Source organism: Notechis scutatus, chromosome 4, assembly GCF_049901735.1.
Source record: "Notechis scutatus isolate UNSWTSFEM ecotype Mainland chromosome 4, rNotScu1.2, whole genome shotgun sequence".
NCBI classification, from domain to species: domain Eukaryota; kingdom Metazoa; phylum Chordata; class Lepidosauria; order Squamata; family Elapidae; genus Notechis; species Notechis scutatus.
The window spans coordinates 165,532,170-165,549,267 of NC_142012.1; the positions used below are offsets into that span (position 1 = coordinate 165,532,170).

At 43.1% G+C, this 17,098-nt stretch overlaps 1 protein-coding gene across 3 annotated transcripts in view; it reads right to left on the minus strand.

Moving 5' to 3' along the window:
- DIS3L2 (DIS3 like 3'-5' exoribonuclease 2) overlaps positions 1 to 17,098 on the minus strand; it is a 241,485-nt gene that overhangs the window by 208,023 nt on the left and 16,364 nt on the right. For all 3 annotated transcript variants that reach the window (XM_087965561.1, XM_087965559.1, XM_087965560.1), the window contains 2 exons: positions 8,350 to 8,502; positions 1,443 to 1,582 (listed from right to left, as the gene is read on the minus strand). In XM_087965561.1, the coding sequence (XP_087821687.1) occupies positions 1,443 to 1,582; positions 8,350 to 8,380 (171 nt within the window). In that variant the 5' untranslated portion in view covers positions 8,381 to 8,502. The remainder of the gene's footprint in view (positions 1 to 1,442; positions 1,583 to 8,349; positions 8,503 to 17,098) is intronic.

Consider the following 17,098-nt stretch of genomic DNA (forward strand, 5'->3'; position numbering starts at 1 on the left):
TTATGTACACTGAGAGCATTTGCACCAAGACAAATTCCTTGTGTGTCCAATCATACTTGATCAATAAAGAATTCTATTCTATTCTATTCTAATTCTAATTCTAATCTAATTCTACTCTATTCTATTCTATTCTAATTCTATTCTAATTCTAATCTAAATCTACTCCTATTCTATTCTATTCTATTCTATTCTATTCTATTCTATTCTACTCTACTCTACTCTATTCCATTCCAGATTTTCTATTCTATTCTATTCTATTCTATTCTATTCTATTCTATTCTATTCTAATTCTAATTCCAATTCTATTCCAATTCTACTCTATTCTACTCTACTCTATTCTAATTCTATTCTATTCTAATTCTATTCTAAATCTACTCCTATTCTATTCTATTCTATTCTAATTCTATTCTAAATCTACTCCTATTCTACTCTATTCTATTCTATTCTAATTCTATTCTATTCTAATTCTATTCTAAATCTACTCCTATTCTATTCTATTCTATTCTATTCTATTCTAATTCTATTCTATTCTAATTCTATTCTAAATCTACTCCTATTCTATTCTATTCTATTCTATTCTAATTCTAATTCTAATTCTATTTCTATTCTAATTCTATTCTATTCTATTCTATTCTATTCTATTCTAATTCTATTCTATTCTAATTCTATTCTAAATCTATTCTAATTCTATTCTATTCTATTCTATTCTATTCTAATTCTAATTCTATTCTAATTCTATTCTATTCTATTCTATTCTATTCTATTCTATTCTAATTCTATTCTATTCTAATTCTATTCTAAATCTACTCCTATTTTATTCTATTCTATTCTATTCTATTCTATTCTATTCTATTCTATTCTATATTCTATATTCTATATTCTATTCTATTCTATAATCCTACTTAACGAGCTCCATAAATAAGTACGGGTACTTCATTTAGTGACCGTTCAAAGTTACAACAGCCCAGAAAAGAGAGACTTGTGACCGTTTTTCACACTTAACGACCGCTGCAGCATCCCCATATGATCAAAATTCAGACGCCTGGCCACTGTTTCATAGTTATGACAGTCACAGCGTCCCGAGGTCACACAATCCCCTTTTGCAACCTTCTGACAAGCAGCCAGATTCACTTAACGAGTGTGTTACTCACTTAACAACCTCAGCGATTCACTTAACCACCGTGGCAAGAAAGGTCGTAAAATGAGGCAAAACCTCACTTGACCGATGTCTCCCATTTTGGGCTCAAACTGTGTTCTTAAGTCGAGGACTACCTGCATAGATAACGGCACAACAAATGCCTAAACGTCTTCTTTTGGGGATTAATTCTAAATATTAGATTCCAACCTGATTTCCCCATCTTAGAGAAGGATTTGATTTGGCACACACACAAATCCTGCACACAAAATCTTTTTCTTATTTCGCGCACAAACATTTCCCACACCTGGATCAGCGTTTTTCTCTTCAGACCTTCCGACACGTCTTCCTTCGACATGTAGGCTTCGAATATCTTCTTTCGGGTGCGCGTTCCTTTGGCCCAGTTCTTCCTGTCTCCGGGAGTCAAGGCAGCAGCGTAGGAGCCTCCTGAAAGCAAAGGGACCGTCAATGGCCTTAGAGCAATCCAAGACAACGACTTTGCAAAAGCTTAAGGATGCAATTCAGAAGAATGCCATTCGGGCTTTCAGAAGAAAGCTAAAAGTCTGTAGAGATTCAAGGGTGCTTTTACAAAAGTCATCTGGACTTTCTTGTTTTTTTCCACTGAAGACGTTTCGCTTCTCCTCCAAGAAGCTTCTTCAGCTCTATGACATGATGGAGGGGAAGGGAAGGATTGATACTCCTTGCGGACAGCTGGTCATTGGCATCCTTTTTAGAGGGTTGTTGAGGCCACTTGGAGGTTTGTCTGTCCCCTCAGGATCACCTGAGCGATGCTTCCTGGTTCCTGTGGTCTGCAATTTTTCCTCTGGAAATCCATTCCTACTCCCACCCCATTCCAAGGGCGTTCAGCCCAAGTTGTATAGCTAAAAGATAAACCTCAAGAGGCCTCGACGACCCTCAAAAAGGATGCAAATGACCAGCTGTCTGCAAGGGATATAAATCCTTCCCTTCCCCACTATCCAGTCAGAGCTGAAGAAGCTCCTTGGAGGAGAAGCGAAACATCTTCAAAAGAAAAAACAACAAAGTCCAGTTGCTTTCTAAAAAAAGTTTCAGAAGAAGCCAACAAACCACAGAGGCTTGTCCTGCATGTCACGGTAAGCCACAGTTTATTTAACTGTAATTTGTTAAATAAATGCAATGATTATTTTATTTATTTAGTTCATTTCATTTACGGGTTAGTCCTCATTACAATGGTTCATTTAGTGATGGTTTAAGGTTACAACGGCCCTGAAAAAAAAGTGACTGGTGCCCATTTTTCACATTTACGACCGTTGCAGCATCCCCGTGGTCAGCTAATCAAAATTTGGATGCTTTGGCAACTGGCTTGTACTTATGACAGTTGCAGTGTCTCCGAGTCATGTGATCTCTTTTTGCGATCTTCCGATGAGCAAAGTCACTTAACCGCTGTACTGCTAACCTAACAACGGCAGCGATTCACTTAACGACTGTGGCAAGAAATAACTGTCTTGCTCAAGAACAGAAATTTGGGGTTCAATTGCAGTCGTAAGCTGAGGACTCATCATCCTCATTTAACAACCCCATAATCCCTTGCGGGGTGGAGTCTGGGCAACTGAATGGAACTAGCAGAGTTTTTAATGGCCGGATGCCCTTCCTTGTCACCAGAGCGGAGTTTTGTTCACCAGCTATATATTCTCATTGCGCTCAAAGAGAGAAGTATTTGCCTCTACCTAGGATCGAACTCACAGCCTCCTGATTGTGAGGCGAAGTCGTAAGCTGAGATCTACCTGTACGGAATTTCTCGCTGCCCTTTTTTGTGTCTAAACAACCCATTTCAGTTTACCCATTATATATCTTCTGGAAATCAACTAAGAATTCAGTTTCTAAAACAGCCGGGGACCACTGGTGGTCCATGAGAAAATGTTGGCGGTCCGCAAAGAAATGTCCCCCCCCCCCCAAAGCAATTAATCCAGGCTGTGTGGGAACACAAGGCTGCGCCGCCCACATGACCCGTGGGAACACAAGGCTTGCGTCGCTTGCATTGCAAACAACATGAGTCAGTGAGGGGAGGGGAGGAAGGGCGGAGGGGGGGAAGGATGGAGGGGGGAAACTTGCTCCACTCGCCCCATGTGACTCGCCTGGCCACCCGGGCTGTTTCTTTCCACTTCTTTCTTCTTCTGCTTTTGGCTGCACGCAAGGAAAGCAGCAAAAGTCTTTGTTTTTCTCCCCCAAACTCCGCCAGAAATTAATCTTTGAGACCCTGCAAGGCCTCCTGCTCCAAGCGGCTGTGCTAGCGCAACAAGACTCACAAAGACTCATTTCTGGCAGAGTTTGGGGGAGAGAAAGACTTCTGCTGCTTCTGCTGCTTTCCTTGCATGAAGCCCAAAGTCTCTCCTTCTCTCTCTCTCTCTTCTCTCTCCCCCGAGAACAGAGCTGGAGACGGCATCCTGCGATCCCAAATAAAGAACGATCGATCGGTAGGAAAACAGGGTGGAGAATTTTCCTGCAGACCTTTTTGGGGGGATTTTCCCAGGGTCTCTGCTCCGCGGGATTTAAAATGATGAGTTTGGTGGTCGCTGAGGTCCAAAAGATTGGCGACCCCTGTTCTAAAACATTTCTTGCCTCATAAAAATCAAAGCGAACCAATAATAGGAAGCCTTTAGGATTCCCACCCAACAAACCCAGAGTTTTCTAAAAAGCACCCCGACACCAAGAGAAACTTTCTAGGAAGAGACCCTCTTTGCGCTGAAGACATTCAACAGCTGCTTTTCCAAGGGCATAAAATGCTGGATTAGCTCAGTAGAACAGAGGAAGGCGTCTCACCCCTTGGAGGCCGGTTGGGTGACGGAAGATCAGAGAAGAACGAGGAGTCCAACAGCTGAAGAGAAAGTTCAGCCAGAGCCCCGCAGTTGGCAAGCCAAGCACGAAGAGGTATGTGCAAACAGATCACCTCTCTGAGAAGGCGACTTGGTCCAACTTATGAGTCAGGCTGACACTGGTGGAGCTGAACGCTGGAACCAGGCCTAGATCCACCTGGATCCAAGACCTTCTTGGCTCTCTTCCTTGACTAGCCGGTGGTGTTAATAGACAGTTGAAGTCAACGTGAGGTTCTCAGAGATCTATTGGAAACGGCACCCGGGGCTCAGCGTTGTCCATTTCAAGGGTTGCTAAAGGAGGAGCTGAGAGCATCAAGGGACAACCTCGCCACAAGGTCAACAAGATCAACTTGCCATGGACAACTCACCATGGACAACTCGCCATGGACAACTCACCACAGCCAATTCTCTACAGCCAACTATCTCCGGGACAATTCAACATGCCATGGTCATCTTGCCACAGTCACCTCATAATGGTCAACTCACCAAGGTCAATTTGCCATCGCCAACTTACCATGGCCACAGCCAATTCTCCACAGCCAACTCGCTGTGGGAAAATTCAACTCACCACAATCAACTCACCACAGCCAACTCACCCCGGCCAACTCACCCCGGCCAACTCTCCACAGCCAACTTGACACAGGACAATTCAACTTGCCACAGTCATCTTGCCACAGTCACCTCATAACGGTCACCTCACCAAGGCCAACTCGCCACAGCCAACTCACCACGGCCAACTCGCCACAGCCAATTCTCTACAGCCAACTTGATACAGGACAATTCAACTCACTACAATCAATTCACCACAGTCGACATACCACAGCCAACTCTCCACAGTCAATTCTCTACAGCCAACTCGTTGTTGGGAAAATTCAACTCACCACAATCAACTCGCCACAGCCAACTCACCACGGCCAACTCTCCACAGCCAACTTGATACAGGACAATTCAACTTGCCACAGTCATCTTGCCACAGTCACCTCATAATGGTCCACTCACCAAGGCCAACTTGCCACAGCCAACTCTCCACAGCCAACTCATCACGGCCAACTCTCCACAGCCAACTTGATACAGGACAATTCAACTTGCTACAGTCATCTTGCCACAGTCACCTCATAACGGTCAACTCACCAAGGCCAACTTGCCATAGCCAACTCACCATGGCCAACTCGCCACAGCCAAATTGCTGCAGGACAATTCAACTCACTACAATCAATTCGCCACAGTCAACATACCACGGCCAACTCTCCACAGCCAACTTGCTGCAGGACAATTCAACTCTCCACGGTCATCTTGCCACGATCACCTCATAACAGTCAACTCGCCACGCTCAACCCACCACGGTCAACTCACCATGGCCAACTCACCACAGCCAACTCGCTACAGGACAAATTAACAATTCAATTTAATTATTTAAAATAATTTAAGATGCTATTTTGATTTTTGCTATTCCCATTTCATTTTGTCCACTCTTTGATGATTCTATTCCACTATTTTTTCAATATTAGTGTAATTCTTGTCCCGTGACAAGTTGGCCATGGTAAGTTGGCTGTGGCAAGTTGGCTGTGGCAAGTTGTTCGCAAGGAAGAGTGAAGGGTGAACTTCAGTGGTTGAAATGCTAACTGTATTGGCAGATCTAGTCAACAATGCTGCATAATTAACTGTGGTTTGGGTATTGGGTTCACTTTTGGTGATTGAAGTCATGTCTTCTTTTTTAAAAAAAATCTTAAGTTATTAAGATGTTAAGCTGCGCCATTTGAATAAAATAGCAAAATCAGAAAGGCAGAGTTAGAAATGTAAATTTCATGATCCAACACAGCCCTACCAAATAGTCCTAATTCCATCTCACATTTTATGTCTAAATGCAGATTCTCAGTGGTCCAGGTCATGGTTCTCCCAGAGGTGTTTTTTTCAAGAAGCAACTGGACTTCCTTTGTTTTTCTTTGAAAACATTTCGCTTCTCATCCAAGAAGCTTCTTCAGCTCTGACCAGATAATGGGGAATGGAAGGATTGATACTCCTTGCAGATAGCTGGTCATTTGCATCCTTTCAGAGGGTCATTGAGGCCACTTGGAGGTTTATCTGTGTCGTCAGGGTCACCTGAGTAGTGGAAATGGAGCTTTCTTGGAATGGCTAAAAGGACCGTGTTATAGGCTGGAGATAGATGATGTCATGTCCCACTCCCTCTGTTGAGGGCTCTCCAAGTGGCCTCCATGACTCTCTAAAAAGGATGCAAATGACCAGCTGTTTGCAAGGAGTATAAATCCTTCCATTCCCCACCATTCTGTTGTCAAATCATAAAACATTCCTATGCCTTTTAGTAGTTGCCATAAAAAAGAGGGGTGGGGGAGGAAGGAAATCTGGAAGAGCAGTGCAGCAGTTTCAAAGCGGAAGTACATTCCAACTCTTTATCTTTAAAAAATTGTAACTAAACTACCAGAGCTTTTGCTCATAAATATATTTAATTGGAGAACGTGAATGATGACACCCATCCTGTGAAGGTGCTCAATTGGAGAATCTGATTTATGACACACCCAGGGGGTGGAGGGGGGGAAACAGGGTCACAGGGGACTGTGAATGACGTAGGCCAGAGTTGGCTTCATGCAGGGCAGTGCAGGTATGTCGCCTCTAATGAATCTGGGAGATGTTTCATTCCCCACTCCCTTCTTGCACTGGTGGTGTTACCTAGTTTGGTCATGAAATGTCTGCAAGAAAGTAACTAAGCTGAAAGAGCAGCAAGGACCCCACGCTCCTCCTCCTCTCCTCCTCCTCCTCCCTCTTCTCCTTCTCTTCCTCCTCCACCCTATACATCCCACTTCCTTCCAGCACTGATGATATTACCTAGTTGGGTCCTGAAATGTCTGCAAGAAAGCCACCAAGCTCAGAGAGCAGCAAGGACCCCACATGTCTCCTCCTCCTCCTCCTTTCTCTCCTCCTCCTCCTCCTCCTCCTCCTCCTCCTCCTCCTCCTCCTCCTCCTCCTCCTCCTCCTCCTCCTCCTCCTCCTCCTTTCTCTTCTCCTTCTCTTCCTCCTCCTCCTCCACCCTATACATCATCAGACGGAATGGTAGACATTCCTAGGCCTGTTTTAGTAGTTGCCATTAAAAAGGGAGGGCGAAGGAAATCTGCAGCAGTTTGGAAGCGGAAGTACATTCCAACTCTTTATCTTTAAAAGATTGTAACTAAACTACCAAAGCTTTTGCCCAGGAATATATTTAATTGGAGAACATGATGGATGACACCCAGCCGTGATAGTGCTCAATTGGAGAATCTGATTTATGACACACCCAGGGAGGGAGGGAGGGGGGGAAACAGGGTCACAGGGGACTGTGAATGACGTAGGCCAGTATGTCGCCTCTACTGAATCCTTTGAAGTTTCTTGAAGTTTGGCTCGAGAATCATGATTTAATTAGAGCGATTGCTGGAATCCTGACACCTGTCAGAGCTGAAGAAGCTTCTCAAACGAGAAGTGAAACATCTTCAAAAGAAAAAACAAGAAAGTCCAGTTGCCTCTTGAAAAAAAAAAAAAAAAAAAGCACCTTTGGGACATCTCTGCCTTTAAAAAAAAGCTATTGTACTGCATGGATCATATCTTTGAGAGTCCCTTTATTGTCGTAGGTCCGTTCTGCAATCAGAGTCACTGACAGTGACAGCCTGAGATTTGAAACGAAGGAAAAGTAGGAAAACCCAATTCTCCCTGGCCCTTCAAAGCTTCCTCAATCTCTGTTGACTTGCTACTGACCTCCACCCAACTTTGCATGAGTCCTTTCATCCTACGTGTTTTTAGCGAGTTTTTGTTTCAAAAAAAAAGGGGAAGGAAATACACCTTATCAGAACACTAGAAATACAGAGGAGCGTATTTCTGAGCAGACCAAAGAACACCCAAATAAAGAGAACAATTGGAACGAGGAGGAGGAGGAACATCATAGAAATAGTTCATTTCCTCCATTTTTTTTTAAACCTTTATGTTAAGATGTTAAGCTGAGCCACTTGAATAAATTAGCCAAATCAAAAAGGCACGGTTAGAAATGTGGATTTCAGGATCCAACATAGGCCTACTCATGTTATGTTTCCCCGAAAATAAGACCCTGTATTATATTTTTTTGCCACTAAAAAAAGGCAGGGGAGTGGGCGGGATCTTAATTAGGGCTTATTTTGGGGGGTAGGGCTTATATGGGGCGCACATGTAAAAATCAAGCTAGGACTTATTTTCAGGGAAACAGTACGTATCAATAAAATAAGGCTAGGACTTACTTTTTAGGGTAGGTTGTATTTTCGGGGAAACAGGGTAAATAACCCAACTCATATTTTCATCAGTGACTGAGAAATTAAAAAAGAAACTATTGTGCTGCATGGATCCTACCTTTAGGAGTTCCTTGGGGTCGGAGGTTCATCCTGCAATCCGAGCTGCTCACGGTGACAGCCTGGGACTCAGAAAGTTGTCGTCTCCTGTCCACATTTGGGGGCCCACGGGTTGATTCAGAGTTGTTTCTGGGCCTGACCGAACCTCGCTTGTCTGCATGGGGAAGAATCAAAGCAGAATTTTTCAGCCTCCAGTGCTGAGCAGGACAATCTCTTCCTGAAAATGACAATAAGTCTTCTTCATCCGTTGCTGAAGGCTCTCCTTCCTTCAACATTATGCTGAATTCAGAACTTCTGGAAACTATTGCATGTTAACAGAGTAGATGCCCACATATGTTGGTACATTTCTATTGCTTTGAAACTGCAGATCGTCACGTAAAGAATATAAATCCTTCCGTTCCACGCCAGTCAGTTAGAACCGAAGAAGCTTCTTGAATAAGAAGTGAAACATTTTTAAGGGAAAAAAATCAAGGAAGTCCAGTTGGTTTTTTTTGGGGGGGGGAGTATCTTTGGAATAACTATGACCTGGAAGGTTGAGAATCTCTTTAGATACATGCAGATAAATAAATTTTAAAAAACTCAATTTTGTTTGGAATTCTTCTGATAATGATCATATTTTGTACATCACATCTCGTTGTGGGTCCTCCACTCTATACTGACTTTGCCGCCCACTCGTCAAAATAAAGTGAAAATGTCCAAGAGTAGACCCGGTACTGGTCATGATCCTATAGCCATGATCCTATGACCCACTGAGCTTGCGGTATCTATGGGCTCTCTTAAGATTTCTCGTCTTCCTCCGTCCAAGCACTTAAAACATTTCATTCATTTTTTTTTTTATTTTTTAAAACAAGTTTTATTAATTTTTAAAACACACAAATTATCATTATTCATTACATGTTTAAACCTTTTTCCCTTGTAAATTTAACAAGTCAGATAAATTATGATTCTATTTTAAACCATTTCCATATAATATACCAAAACCTCTTATTCAATTTCTCTTTACTTCTCTTTACTCTTATTCAATATCATTATTATTATTTCATCTGTTTCTTTCTGACTTAGTTACCATTATTCTCATTCTATATTTCTACAAGTTTTTACCAATTCTCCCCCAAAAAAAAGACATATACACACAACACACAAAACATAAAAAAATATCTTTTTGGAAAGTAACTTGGACCCAGGTGTCTCTCTCTTCATGGACTTCAATTATATTCATGCTCATCTTACATATTATTACTTATTTTATTTACCATTCTAAGCCTTCTATATTAACTTCTCCACATATTTCACACTTCTTAATTCTACCTTAATTAATCATCTTAGTTTAAATCATTATATTTGTATCTTTTGCCCATTTTTATCATCCCTTTGTCTCATCCCTTATGAAAAAAAAAGAAAATCAGTTTCTCCTGAAATCATTAATCAGAGTATGATGCCTTTCTATCTCCCCTAAGTTAATCAAATTAATCTTTAAAATAATATCTAATACCCAATCAGATTTTGCTTGGTACATTCTATCTAACTAGTACATCCAACACAATTAAGTGCATAATTAGAGAATAAACCAAATATTAAAAAGAAATACTATAATAAAAATTTTATAATAACATCAATACCATAATTTTATTAAACTCTTTAATTAAAACAATATTCTAAACCTCTCCTATTATTAAGTTTTAAAACCAATCATTTTTAAACATTTTAACATTTTAATCTCTTATCAACTCTTAAACCATTGCAATACTACCATCTCATCTTATGTACCTTGCAAAATCTTTTTTTTTTAAAAAGAAATTATACTTTATCCATTATCCATAAAAATTCCTTTTTTTCCATTTAATTTCAAAACGTTGTAGCTTTTCTCCACCTTTTCCCTTTCTTTCTTTTCCCAACAAACCTTTCTACCCCCCCTTCTTCTAGCCTCTGCCTTACCGGTTTCCCTTCTCTGTCGTATTTCTTTTCCCCTTTGTTTACAATCATCATATGATTGGAAACTTCCGGTTTGTCGGCCCGGCGGCAGGGATTTGCGAAGCTGCGCGATCCCTGCCGCGCTAGCCGTTTTTGGGGCTCCGACCCAGCCGGGTACGGAGCTAGAGCTGCCCTGCAGGGGCAGCTGAAGGTAGGGGGATCCGGAGAAGGGTTTGGGGTGCTGCAGACCCCCTCCTGGCGGCAGAACCCCTTTTCCCAGGACGGTGCAGCGGCGGTCCGTAATGGCCGCCACAAAGAAGCTGGCAGCCGGGTAAGAATGCGCAGGAGGAAGTGGAGAAAGTGATTGAGAGGAGAAAGTTTTTCTTGGCTCCTAGGACTCTAAGACATATTTAATAAAATTCCTGAAAAGTATGACTTTCTGAATAATACCTGCCAGAAGAGGAAAAAGCGGCTGCTTGAAGGTGCTGAAAGGATAGCTTTCCCTCTTTTCCTACGGAATAAATAACTGGATATTAAGAAACCTATTTTTAGGTGGAAATTGGTTTTAAGCGATGAGTGGGAAGAGAGAGGATTAAAAGAAAATATTTGTATGCTAAGATTTGTTGGAGCAGATGCCTTAAGGATTTGAAGACTAGAATATATTGTAACAAGACTTTAAACAGATTTGGACTTTCTTTCTCTTTGATTGATATCACCCCAGAAGGAGAAAGTGAGAACTCTGCCTTGGTTTGGACTGATTGATAACTTTGGGACTGTTTATCTTTTTTATTTTCTTTTGAATATTCTGGTTGTTGTAAGAAGAAAGAAGGAGAAAAGAAAAGAAAAGATTTATAATGGCTCTTTCTGTTGAGGAACTAAGAAATGGTGTGGAAGAAGCTTTCCTTTTCTTAGAAATGGCGCTTACTAATTATCAACAAAAATTACAACAGATGAAGACAGCAGAGGAACAAGAAAGAAAGGAAGGAGCCATCTTTAATGAATCTCAGAATTTGATCCAGAAAAAGGAAGAGAAAGAAAAGAAAAGAAGAGAAAAGAAGAAAACTAAAGGATTTAAGGACTTAAGATCTAAAAAAACATTTAAGAAAGGGAAAAATAAAGTGCAAAACATTTCATTCATTTTTTACCACGACACAATCAGAATGGGACACCTCACTGCAGCCAACTCACCATGGCTAATTTGCCACGGGACAATGCACTGCGGGACAATTCAACAATTCAATGTATTTCTTTAAAATAATTAAAAAGTTATTTTGATTTTCGTGGTTCACATTTCATTATACCCCTCCTTTAGCATCCTTTCTTAATGATTCTGTTCCACTACTTCTTCGATACTAATGTACCCTAACCAGCAGTGGCATCCTATCTGTTCCACTACTAGTTTGGTGATCGCGTGAATGTGCACGCGTACCTTTTCTTTATGTACCTTATCTTTATATATACTGAGAGCATTTACACAAGACAAATTCCTTGTGTGTCCAATCACACTTGGCCAATAAAGTATTCTATTCTATTCTATTCTATTCTATTCTATTCTATTCTACTCTACTCTACTCTACTCTATTCTATTTCTGTTCTATTCTATTCTACTCTACTCTACTCTACTCTACTCTACTCTAGTTCTGTTCTGTTCTGTTCTGTTCTATTATTCTATTCTATTCTATTCTATTCTATTCTATTCTATTCTATTCTATTCTATTCTATTCTATTCTATTCTATTCTATTCCATTCCATTCCATTCCATTCTATTCCACTCCATATTTTCTATTCTATTCTATTCTATTCTATTCTATTCTATTCTATTCTATTATTCTATTCTATTCTATTCTATTCTATTCTATTCTATTCTATTCTATTCTATTAATTCTAATTCTAATTCTAATTCTAATTCTAATTCTAATTCTAATTCTATTCTATTCTATTCTAATGGACATGTGCAGCTTTCCCCACACCAGCGGAGGCCTGCAGCGCCAATCATCTGAGAGGATAAAAAAGAGAAAAAAGCACATGGGCGGGTGGGAGGGTGAATCCTGCACTTTTTCTCTTCTTTCTTCTCTCAGCTGTTCTTCCCTTTTTTTCCTCTTCTCAGCTGATCGTGGGAGGCCTTCTTTACTACCAGTTTGGCTAAACCAGTCTGAACCGGTAGTATCAGTCCTGTGATCACGTGATCAAAATTCAGACACTTGGTAACTGGCTTGGCTCATATGACGGCCGCAGTGCCCTAGGACATGTGGGGGGGGGGGTTTAACCACCTTCGGACAAGCCAAGTCTATGGTAAAGCCAGATTCCACTTAGCAACCATGCTATTAACTTTAACATCTGTGGCAAGAAAAGCCGTAAAGGGAGGCAAAACTCACTTAACGACCGTCTTGCTTAACGCTGACAGAGATTTTGGGTTCCATTTGTGGACATAAGTCGAGGAGTACCTGTCATCCGTTCTGCTTGCTGCGATTTACCGTCTCTCTCTCTCTCTCCTCAAATTTACTGAGCATCTTTGATTTTTGGCCCGTTTCGGCACTTCCGGTATTTCCGGAAGGCCTGTTTTTCGGCCTCCCGAGGCTGCAGAGGCTCCCTTTGAGCCTCCGGGAGGGCGAAAACGGCCTCAAACGGGCCGAAAATCAGCTTGTACATGCGCAATGCAGGTAATTTTGGCTGGGGTTTGCGTGCCCGCACAAATGGCTCTGCGTGCATATGTCGTACAATGCCGTGAGCCCTGTGCAGATCTGTCCATTGGGGAAACTAAACAGCCACTTCACAAACCGCCTGGCCCAACCTAGGAGAACAAACCCCTCAGGACTAGATTCAACAGTCCATCTCCATTTAAGAGACAAAGGCCACTCTTTTGAAGACGGCCAAGTCCACATTTTGGACCGAGAGGTTTGAAAGAGGGGTCCAAGAGGCCATCTACGTCAAAATCGAACAGCCTTCTCAGCAGAGGGGGAGGGATACAGCACCGTCTATCTCTGGTCTACAACACCGTCTATCTCCGGTCTACAACACCGTCTATCTCCGGTCTACAACACCGTCTATCTCCGGTCTACAACACCGTCTATCTCCGGTCTACAACACCGTCCTTTCAGCAGTTCCCAGAAGGCTCCACACCCATTTGCACCACTCAGGTGGCTCTAAGGGTAGAAATCAACCTCCAAGTGGCCTCAACGACCCTCTAAAAAGGATGCAAATGACTAGATTTTCTGCAAGGGGTATAAATCCTTCCGTTCCCCACTGTCCAGTCAGAGTGGAAGAAGCTCCTTGGAGGACAATCAAAATGTCTTCAAAAGAAAAAAAAAACCAAGAAAGTCCAGTTGCCTCTTGGGGAAAAAAGCACCTTTGCTCCAATTTCATTTTCATTTTCATTTCATTTTCAACCTTTAACCTGACACGCAGCTTCCATCGCTATTCCAACACCAGGAGCCAAAGTCTGGGACAGAAAGGAAGGCGGTTTTGTCATCCTTCACAACCGAAAACGTCGGCTGTTTTGATGTGTCAACGAACTTTCGGTGTGTTTACGTTGTGGTTGTTTACGTCTTCAAACCCGCGGGGAGAAAGGCCACACAAGGCCACGAATAGTGGTATCTGATTTCTCAGGTAACAAACACCCCACCTAACACAACATTGTCTTTCTAGGGCGTTGCGTCACAGCCCTGAATTGTTTTCTTTCAATTCTGAATTGTTTCTGGTGGATTTTTTTAAAATTATTTTTATTTTTAAATGCCGGTTCCCTCAGCTTAGTAAATTTCCCGCCAAAACGCTCCCGTCCACTTCTTACCAAGGCCAGTCCATAAGCACAAGTCCTCCCCTTACGACCGCAATGGAGCCCAACCTTTCTATTGATAAGTAAGATGGAAGGGACCTTGTAGGTCATCTAGTCCAACCCCCTGCCCAAGTAGGACACCCTACACCATTTCTGACAGATGGCAGTCCAGTCTCTTCTTCAAAGCTTCCAGTGATGAAACTCCCACAACCTCTGGGGGGCAAGTCGTTCCACTGATTAGAACAACAGTGTTGGAAGGGACCTTGTTGGTCATCTAGTCCAACCCCCTGCCCAAGTAGGACACCCTACATCATTTCTGACAGAAGGCAGTCCAGTCTCTTCTTCAAAGCTTCTGGAAATCGTCTCTGGATTGAACAGGTAGCCCTCAACTTACGACCACAATTAAGCCCAAAGTTTAGGTTGATAGATGAGAAATTTGTGAAGTGAGTTTGGTCCCGTTTTATGACCTTTCGTGCCACAGTGGTTAAGTGAGTCATTGCTGTTGATAAGTTAGTCACCCGGTTGTTAAGTGAATCCAGCTTCCCCATGGATCTTGCTTATCACGTGATGATAGGGATGCTGCAACCATCATAAGTGGTCATAGGTCATGGCTTCCAGTGCCATGGTAACTCCAGCCACTAAATGAATGGTTGTACGTCAAGGACTACCTATATAGCGCGATGTCAGAATGTGCCAACTTCACAAGCAAGAGTTCCCAGGTTTATCTCAAATCAATTCTGCCTGTTTGAATCCACCCAGGTTCATTGGATGGTCTAAACTTTGATTCGTAGCCTGTTCAAGAAAAGCAGGTTTGTAAACCAGGTTTAAGGCTTGCTTCACTGGGGAAAGGATATAGGGGTTTTCTCAAGAAGAGAAAGTGATCACGTCCAAATCCCAAACGGTGTTTAATTGCCGTTGACGCACCGGGGAATGGTAAGAAAGGAAAAGAAACAAAATGAAATGAAACCACAGGCAAGCTGCACAAACCACACCGAATAACAAGCACGGATATAACATGATCCCCCAGGGTGAATCACATCAGGTAAACACGTCCAATGTGTCTGTTTTATCTAAATAATGGGAGGGATCTCATGTCCTGGTCTCTTGCAAAAACAGCAGAGAGGTAGCTGATCCCAGCTGCTTGGAGAAGAAGGTTTTGTGGGTGCTTAAAGCCATGTTTTGGCAGCCGGAGAGCGATTTGGCCCCGAAAGACATTTAGTAGCGGAGGGGGGCTAAAGGTTTATCCAAGCATCTCTCGGCCTCTGGCAGGGCTGCAACCTCTGTATTGGCAAGGAAAGATGGAGGCACACCGGCGGCTCTGCAAGACTCTCCGTGACCTGGCTCCACCCTGCTGCTGACCCCTAAACCACCTCCTCTCCCTGCCTCCAACCTTGGTGGGCTTCCTTTATTAGAAGAGATGCCTCCATCCTTGTTGATCCAGCTGCCACACATCTGTCACCCCCTGCGTGTAGCAAGGACACCGTAAACCATATCCCCCTCCCTTTTCTCTTGGTGGAAGGGAAGGTCCGCTGGGCTATAAAAAGATCCCGAGATACTTTAGAATAGACTGCAAGGGGGAAAGATAGATAGATAGATAGTTACATCACAAAACCTCAGGATGTTACAACACAGCCAACGACCCAGGAGATTACAGCACAAGTCCCAGGAAGTCACAACAATAGAACTCAGAAGATCATCACGCAGCCCATTACCCAGGTCGTTACAACACAGGAGGCTGATAGACACACAGCCAGTACCTCAGCCACACAGGTTCTTACAAAAAAGCCAACCAATCTGCAAACATCAACTCCATCAACCAATCAAGAAATAACAACACAGCCAACCAGCCCGCTTACAACAGAGCCAGCACACCACACCTCCCCACCAGTACTTATAGAGAGACGGCAGCTCCGATCACGCTTTGCTCGCACAAGCACGAAGCCGAAATCACCAGCCTGAAGATGGTGAGTGGGACCTTCTTGAAACGTCGCCAAGATACTCTCAATCTTACAAGGGAAAAGACCCGAACATGCCAAGATCTGGATGGATGGATGGATTGATGGATGGATGGATGGATGGATGGATGGATGGATAGATAGATAGATAGATAGATAGATAGATAGATAGATAGATAGATAGATAGATAGATAGTTTCCCCCAAAATAAGACCCTGTCTTATATATTTTTTGCTACCAAAAAAAGGCACCAGATCTTATTTTCGGGGGACGTCATCCACTGACTAACCTCACTTGTGCGCACCACTCCCGGTCTCCTTTTCGCTGTCAGAGGCCTTCAGGAACTCCTTCTTCTGTGGCTGGCAAGGCTTTCCTGAAGGCCTCTGCAACCGGTAAGAGAGTTCTGGATCGATCCGGAGCTTTGTTATGAGCTACAGAGGCCTTCAGGAAAGCCTTGCCCACCTTGCCGGCTGCAGAAGAAATGGGCCGGCAAGGCAGGTGTTGGGGTGTGCGAGGCCTGACTACAACTGTCCAAAGGTAAGTAGTAGGGCAGCTTCACCCCCCCTTCATCCCCACCCTAGCTTAATTTTTACCCATGCACTCGAATGGGCAGGATCTTAATTGGGGCTTATTTGGGGGGTAGGGTTTATATTGGGCACACATGTAAAAATCAACTAGGACGTGATGGTGAACCTATGGCACATGTGCCAGAAGTAGCATGCAGAGCCATTTCTGCCAGCACGTGAGAGGTCGCCTGAAAGAGCCCTACTGCGCATGCGTGGGCGCCACCCGACAGCTGATCGTCGGGTATCTGGCACACATGCGCACGCAAGGGATGCGCGGGAGACCTGCGTGCATGAGCAAGGAGCGTGGTGGGGGCATGCACGCTGCCTTCTGGGTGCTGGCACATGACCGATCCAAAGCTCTGTTATCGTCTGCAGAGGTCTTCAGGAAAGATTTGCCGGCCGCAGAAGTCGTCGTTCCTGAAGGCCTCTGACAGCGGAAAGGAGGCGGGGAGCAACACGCGCAAGTGAGGTTAGTCGGTGGATGACGTCACCCGAAAATAAGACCTGGTGCCTTTTTTTGGTGGCAAAAATATATATATATATATA